A 7,737-nucleotide genomic window follows, 5' to 3' on the forward strand; every position below is an offset into this window, starting at 1 on the left:
TGCATCCCATGATGTACACAGGGCCACTGTTATTGCTGTAGACCAAGTCATGTTTAATTTTCTGCACCTTTTTACATGTTTTTTAAAATCGAGACAAAAAATGTTTAGTTATCGTCTCACATCAATGAATACAGAATCAAATGTAAATTCAATCGGCCACATGACAAGAAAAGCACAACCAAGAGAAGAGGCTGCCGCTCCAGAAAGCTCATGCTCCTTGACGCGACACACGGGGGACTCACCTGCTGGCCCCCAGAGCGGTGTTGCAAGATTGGGCTGGACAACTGGCCCAATCTGGCAACACTCCATCAGAGGAAGCGATACACCTAAGTAACGGCCGTGTGCCCTGCGGTTTTTACAACTATTTTATCATAGTTTACTACACAGGAGTAAAGAAACGAACAAAAAACTTAATGTAAACTAACCGAGCGCAAAGACGTCTGTACAACAACCAGAGTCAGACACGGAGAAAGAGGGTCGGTGACGGAGTTGCTTTGTGACTGAGCCCGCTTAGAAAGTCTTGGTTCACGACCAAGCCTGGCTGGTGCCGTTTGCTTCATATTGAATGTAACCATAGGGTCACCACAACAAACAAAAGGAAGCTTTGTAGCAACAATCGTCATTGAATTAGGCCCTATGTTGGTTAATTAAGCGTCCAATTAAGGTCCGTCACAACCAGAGTTCCCACGCCCGTGAGTCGTTGAATCCTATTTCAATTCCACCTTGTGTGCGAAGTGCTGTCCTGTTCAACCGTTCAAAGCATTCACTACAGGTGCGTTTACCTGAACAGAGAAAGCCGATACATTTTCTTCAGATTATAATTGAAAGTTGATGATAGATTTTTCTCCCAGTGACACAATTAATCTCCCTGCAACATTGTTAGAAATGCATTTCTTTAAAAAAAAATAGACACGGCTTCACCAGCCTTCTCTTCCCTTTGGTATATAAAAACGTAAACAACTATTTACAGTGTGTGTGTGTGTGTGTGTGTGTGTGTGTGTGTGTGTGTGTGTGTGTGTGTGTGTGTGTGTGTGTGTGTGTGTGTGTGTGTGTGTGTGTGTGTGTGTGTGTGTGTGTCCGTTTTGATCTGCTGCCCCGAAATCCTGCATTGAACACACGTATCCTATACACACGCATCCGATGGCTGTTAACCAAGTACAGATCTTCCATTGCAAGTGTCTTGTGTGGTGGAACGAGGAGCTGGGATGGGCGCTATGTACAGCCGACGGGTCCCACGCTCCGTGGTGTGTGGACGCAGAGGGAGTTAAGATGCTGTTCTCCTCAGCATCCAATCAGAAGCGACAAACAGGGAGATGGGGTCACACAGATGACTGATCCCACACCTGCAAGAGAGACGGGAGAGCCACACAGATTCACAATCGATTTGTGTCCCCACCAGTTGCTATGCAGGTGGATACACATTCATTCATAATGGTAGGCCCTTATAAATAATAATGTTTACTATGTAACAGCTTTAAGCTAGCTTCCAATTGGGGGAATAATTAGCCAATACTATGGCTGCTAGGCGAGGCCATTGATAAGTGAACTATAGAAAGACATTCCATGGCCCTACCACTAAACCAATCAGGAGCGGCAATAACAATAATACACAATCTGTGTAGAATCTGTGCAATTTAGTTTTAGTATTCGGTTTGTAAATAGGAACTTCTGAACAACAAATATAAAATGCAACCTTAATACAAAGTATTCTGAAGTTGCCCTGATCCCCTTATGGGACGTCCCGGTCCAGCAGTGGCAGCTACCTTGTTGACGGGCGTGAGCTGGGTGCGGACGGAGCTGGAGTGCAGCCGGCCGCTCTCCCCGAAACGGCTGGGGGAGCGCTCCCTGCGGCTGTCGTGCACCCGGCCCGGGGACTTCTCCCGCTCCAGGGGCCGCGCCGGGGACTTGTCCCGCCGGAACTCGGTCCGGCCCTCCCGGTAGCGGTGCGGCGTGCTGGGCTCGCGGTGGAGGCCCTCGTGGCTTCCGGGGCCCGACGCCAGGCGCTTGGTGATGTGCTCTGTGTAGGTGGGGGGGCCGCGCTTGCTGGGACTGCTGTTTGAGTCGGGGGAGGAACACACACCCAGTGGGCAAAGGTCAGCAGGTCTGATCCTCCGGAGTGATGTGATTATCAGTTGTGCGTATTATTTGGTGATGTCAATCTGCGACAGTATATTTTTGATTCGACCTTTTGATCAATCTGAAGATTTGAGGCTTCTTGAATATGTTCAATGTTTAGGAGCGTCAGGAAAATTCTTAGATTTCTCTCTCACTATCTACAAAAGGTTAAGCCAAAAAGTGGGAAACATTTGAGCGGAAACAGATGCACCGTTTGCTCACACATTTCGTGTTACGTCTCTGTCTCAACTTCACTTATGACGAAGGCTATTTATGGAAACAAATTTATTGTAGTTTACTAATTTGTCTTATTATGATTCCACCTGCATTCAAATTCAATGACATGGAACATATTTATATACTTTCCAATTTGCACATTTGACATGTACATTCTATTTCATGTTCTGTGATTTGTGTGTTTGACTCTGTTTACATATTTGATGAACACGTTTTTTAAATGTCTTTCAGGGTGCCCTTGTCTGGATCCTCCAGCAGATGGCGCAGGTCAACTTTGTAAATACACTGGTTGGTGCCGATTTGTATATGGAGATGAAGTTTGTGATATATTCTGCTATTACATTTATAAATGCACATACTTTTAGACCACAAACAAGGATTCAGGCGGGGTAAAAGCTTCCTTTGTCAGTTTTTTTAATCAACCGGACACAATTGACTGGAAATGCCGCTCTTCCTCTGTCAAATATTTGCAAAAGTAAAGCCTCAGCAAAAAGAGGTTGGAGAAAATGTTAGGGGGGGTGAGTGTTATTGAGGTATGAGGAAGGTAGTGAGAGAGGAGAACTAAGAATAGTCTGTTTAGGAGAGTGAGCGTGAGCGAGAGTGAGGGTTGAGGAGAATGAGGGTTAGGGAGAGTGAGGGTTGAGGAGAGTTAGGGTTAGGGTGAGGGTAAAGGAGAGTGAGGTTTAGGGAGTGTGAGGGTTAGGGAGAGGGTTAGGGAGGGTGAGGTTTGAGGGGAGTGAGGGTAAGGGGGATCAGAAGCTTTTTGAGCAGAGAGAAGGGTAAAGGAGAGTGACCATTAGGGAGAGGGTTAGGGTAGAGTATTAGTGACTGCATGACCAGCAGGTTTTACCACCAGCCAAATTGGGAAAATAAGTAAATTCTCTCCATTGGAGAGAATTCAGGAGGATTCACAGTGTGTGTGTGTGTGCGTGCACGCGTGCGTGCGTGCGTGCGTATGTAGCGAGAGCTGACCCGCGGCTGGACGTGCTCCTCTGCTCCCCGGACTCCCGGATCAGGCTGCCCTTGCAGCAGATGACCCTCAGCTTGTTCTGGTAGGTGGAGGCCAGGTAGATGGCCCCAGAGGAGATGGCTGGGCCCAGGTAGCGGGGGTTGGGGATGTCCAGGTGGGCCAGCACCAGCGGCCTGCAGACACGCCCATCGGGCAGAGAGACGGGTCAGCACACGCGGCTGATATTCATGCTGTCATATCACAGTGTGTGATCGTATTGCTGTGTGATTGGTTGTCTGTATTTAGACTGCTGTGACATCAGTGTAACAGGGTGTATTTATACACACTTACCCCAGGGAGGCGTGGACCTGGACCTCTATCACGTCCAGGGAGTTGAAGTAGGTCACAAACAGGTAGGGCTCTCTGTAGGCTGGAAGAGGAGAGGTGAGGAGGAGGTTACACCACAGGACGTGTGTGTGTGTGTGTGTGTGTTTGTGTGTGTGTGTGTGCGGAGACCCACACGCACTGTAAACCGGACATCCTCTGGATTATTCCCAGAGGGCGGTGTGTGTGAACACAAATGTCAAAATCAGCATCTCCAGAATTAACCTGGCCAGGCCCCTAGACGTAAAGTCTGGAGAATCAGATAGCCGGAGAATTCAGCCCGAGCAAGTGGGCGTGTTGCTGATGTGTGGATGACGTTTCTATCATGTGACTGGCTTGAAACCGGCACAGAGTGGAGCTGCTTCGTACGTTTCTCTTCTCGCCTGTGTTTTGCGTTCTGCATCCCACACTCACTCTCTTACGGAGTTCGACGCCAAACCTGCGATTTTCATGTGATGTAAACAAAACACTGCGACTAACTGCATACTTTCTGCATCACGTCCTCCTCCTACACACTCAACCCGGGCGCCACCCCTCGCCTAAATTATCCGGAGAATCTCCAGTATGTGTGAACACGTCTGATGCGTCTCATCTCTGGCTGTGGGTTGCATGTGTGTGAAAGGCCTGTACGCGTGCGTGTGTGTGTGTGTCTTTGGGATGGATGCTCACCGAAGGCCAGAGGGAGGCGGCTCCACCTGATGTCGTCGGTGCGACTCCTCCTCCCGTACGCGTCCACAAACACCCCAAACTCTGCAGCAGGAAGTCAACACGGCCGTTAGCGGGACTCTAGTGTTTTATACATCGTGAACATTCAGTCGTCGAGCAGATGGCCTCGTCCCTCAATCGAAGCTTCACATCGGGGGGAAAAGAAGACGTGTTAATATTGGTGTCACTACAGATATTGCTGCATGACGAAAATAAATGGAAACGGTTCTCTGTTTTGAATGGCTGTCATATGTGAAGGAGATGAGCAGTTGTTGTTGTACAGCATATCGTGTTACAAACATCTTTACTTTACACTAAGGAAGAATATACAAGATTTAACGAGGGATTTAGCAAAGGTAGAAGGAGACTACATTATCAATACAAGAAGAATTTCATCTGTTGGTCCTTGTTTGTTTTTTAGCAGTAGCCGGGCCTTTCCCGAGCAAACAGTGTCTAGCATCACAGTGCCATCAATACAAGTGGTGGATCGCTGAATACAAGGCAGAAAGTGTTTGTGTGTGTGTGTGTGTGTGTGTGTGGGCGCTCGTGGAGGCGGCTCACCATGGAAACAGAGCAGGTACTCCTCCTTCTGCATGCTGTTGGCCACTTGCATGATGGCGATGGGGAAGCAGTGGGAGGAGGCGGAGAACATGGCGCCGGCCAGCGAGGTGTCGTTCTTATCCAGGAACTCTGTGGACAGAAATTACTCGTCCTATAGGGTCACATCCAGGCTCTGTTTATGTCTGATGGACGCCAGGAGCCATCAGGCCATATATAAAGGCCTGGTTCACACCAATAACTCTGCCCTATTACTTTCTTCTTTTAATGCAAAACATGTATTGATTTATTATTGCATAATCTTGAATATGTTTTATATAATGTATTTATGCATAATGTAATGAATTTTCATTGCTTAACTGTATTTTTTACTTTTTACTACCTGTTTTTTGTGTAAAATGCTCTGTTGACATATAGTTGGATTTAATTTAATGTATCTCTCAACCCAGTATCACCACAGAGCGGGATTCCTCACAAACATCTCCTTGACAAATCCCAGCAGCCTAGACATTATTACAGCATCCAGCAAAAAAAACATTAGGTGAGTATTTTGAGCTGAGTTCTGTTTGTGCCTGGACATAAAACCGGACCGCCTACACCATGCTTTCTGCTCGCTGACGCCTGTGTATTGTACAAAGGGCCAAAGTATTATACAAGACCCCTGCAATGCCACTGGGAGAGCATTCAGCTGGAGAAAAAAACAGGAAATGGGTCCGAGATATGCTGGTTTTTCTCTGTTTTTCCTCCACAGCCGACCACGACGCAGGCCTGCGGTTTTCACTCACCCTCCAGCGCAAACTGCTTCATCTCAATCTCGTAGAACTTGTTGGTGCCGATGATGGCGCTGTAGCTGGTCAGGTGGATGCAGCTGCAGGGCTCCAGGGTCTCGATCTCCTGGGGAATCACACCCACAACCAGGACCAGAGAGAGACCCGTTATACATCGTTCACAGGACTAGATCCAACTTTCAACTAGATCTAGCCCTCGTTGAATGATTGGGGAGGTGATTCACTTCAGGGGGATTCAATGAAGTCTCAGCTGAGGTGGATGTAGTTGTGATAACACACTGATGTATTGATGTCGTTATGTCTTTGGTTTAGTATACTCATCTTTTTCTACATTTCTAATATATTGTAAAGCTGCACTGTTCAGAGTGCCCCTTCTCCCCCCTTACCCTCTTAAAAACACCCCTCTAACGCACTTATTGTACGTTATACGTCCTGGCACTTAAAAAAAGTACTTCGAATTGTGTAGCATATTATCCTAGCTAGCTTTGTTGTGTACGGCGAATGGGTTAACCTAGAAATTGAACGTGCTTTGCACTTGTTTCTATGAACATCCTTACTGTACCGACAGCGATTGATTGTTGCTGACAAATGTACTTATTGTAAGTCGCTTTGCTTAAAAGCTTCTTCTAAATCAATTAAATGTGAATGTAAATGTACTGTGTTTTATGGTTTTTATATTATTGAATCAACATTCTCTATTTCTAGCAAACCAATGAAAGGAACCACACACCTTACGGATGCAGAACTTGTTGAGATTTTCGTTGTAGCGCAGGATAGTGATTTTGCTGGGCATGGCAGCACATATACACGGGCCGTTGTCAATCTGGAGAAAATGGGTCATCATCATCATCATCATCATCATCATCATCATCACCCATCTGTGACCTCCTGAGGAAATAAAACACCTACTCGTCCAGCTGCGAACAGGTGGCAGCCCTTGACCGTCTCAAAGATGTAGGGCGCCAGGTCTGATTGGCTGGGCAGGTGGGACTGGGACAGAGACTGCTTCACTCTCTTGATCTCCACCAGACAGAGAGCTCTCTCATCCCCTGACATACACACATACACACACACACACACACACACACACACACACACACACACACACACACACACACACACACACACACACTCACACACACATGCACATTACAGCATTGGACCTTCAAGGAACTGCATCTCAAATTGTAAACTGTACAAAAGTGTTATACATTTTTCATAGTTTGAAGAAGAATCTACTTTTACAATTATGAAACCTCATTAAATCAATGCAGAGTGATTTCTGTAAGGCTTGGAAAGAAATACTGTTTTAAGGAGTGGGAAGAGTGAAAATGCATTTTTTTATGTTTATTGGCTCTTTGCAGGTCAAGGGTATTATCAAAAATGCCTTTATATGGAGCCAATTGAAAGGCTTACAAACAAATGAAACAAGCCACAAAAATGTCTGTTTTTGTTGAAAACTCTTTTGTCTGTTTTTCAGTCAAGACCGTTGCCTTGACGACAGAGCCGAGCCAAGCTCACCAACGATCATGAGCAGCTTCTCCTGCTCCTTGATGATGTGGATCTGGAACACGGAGCCCAGCCCCGGGACGTGGGTCAGGGAGTTCTTGATGACGTTCAGGGCGTAGAGTCCCTCCTCGGAGCCCACCAGCACGATCTGGAGCAGGGACAGAGCAGAGCGCTGACCTGCCGTGGGCGCCGAGCGAGGCTGCACTTAAGTATAGGGTCATTATTTATGTGTGTGTCATTATGGAGCGGACATCGAGGACGGACGGGAGAGCAGGCTGGAAATGAGGGGAGGGACATCTTGGACAGAACCTCAGGGAGGATTGAGTCTGCTGCAAGGCAAGCTTATCGCCCGCGTGGCTGGTACAACCAGTGAGTTGAGCCACTGGAGAGGATCACTTTCACTTACTTTGAAATATCCATTAAAACTGGAAAGACAGTTGTACTTTTTGACTTGATAAAATGAGTAACTCTCCCCATCAGTTGTCGGTGCAG

The 7,737-nt window shown here is 46.9% G+C and overlaps 1 protein-coding gene across 2 annotated transcripts in view; it reads right to left on the reverse strand.

Moving 5' to 3' along the window:
* Positions 1-29: 29 nt before the first annotated feature.
* The window catches only part of citb (citron rho-interacting serine/threonine kinase b), a 63,242-nt gene continuing 55,534 nt past the window's right edge, over positions 30-7,737 (reverse strand). For both annotated transcript variants that reach the window (XM_030358019.1, XM_030358018.1), the window contains 10 exons: positions 7,258-7,393; positions 6,646-6,785; positions 6,467-6,559; positions 5,734-5,842; positions 4,952-5,080; positions 4,355-4,435; positions 3,653-3,731; positions 3,325-3,495; positions 1,764-2,052; positions 30-1,343 (listed from right to left, as the gene is read on the reverse strand). In XM_030358019.1, coding sequence (XP_030213879.1) covers positions 1,320-1,343; positions 1,764-2,052; positions 3,325-3,495; positions 3,653-3,731; positions 4,355-4,435; positions 4,952-5,080; positions 5,734-5,842; positions 6,467-6,559; positions 6,646-6,785; positions 7,258-7,393 — 1,251 coding nt within the window. In that variant the 3' untranslated portion in view covers positions 30-1,319. The remainder of the gene's footprint in view (positions 1,344-1,763; positions 2,053-3,324; positions 3,496-3,652; positions 3,732-4,354; positions 4,436-4,951; positions 5,081-5,733; positions 5,843-6,466; positions 6,560-6,645; positions 6,786-7,257; positions 7,394-7,737) is intronic.

This window comes from Gadus morhua, chromosome 6, assembly GCF_902167405.1.
Source record: "Gadus morhua chromosome 6, gadMor3.0, whole genome shotgun sequence".
NCBI classification, from domain to species: domain Eukaryota; kingdom Metazoa; phylum Chordata; class Actinopteri; order Gadiformes; family Gadidae; genus Gadus; species Gadus morhua.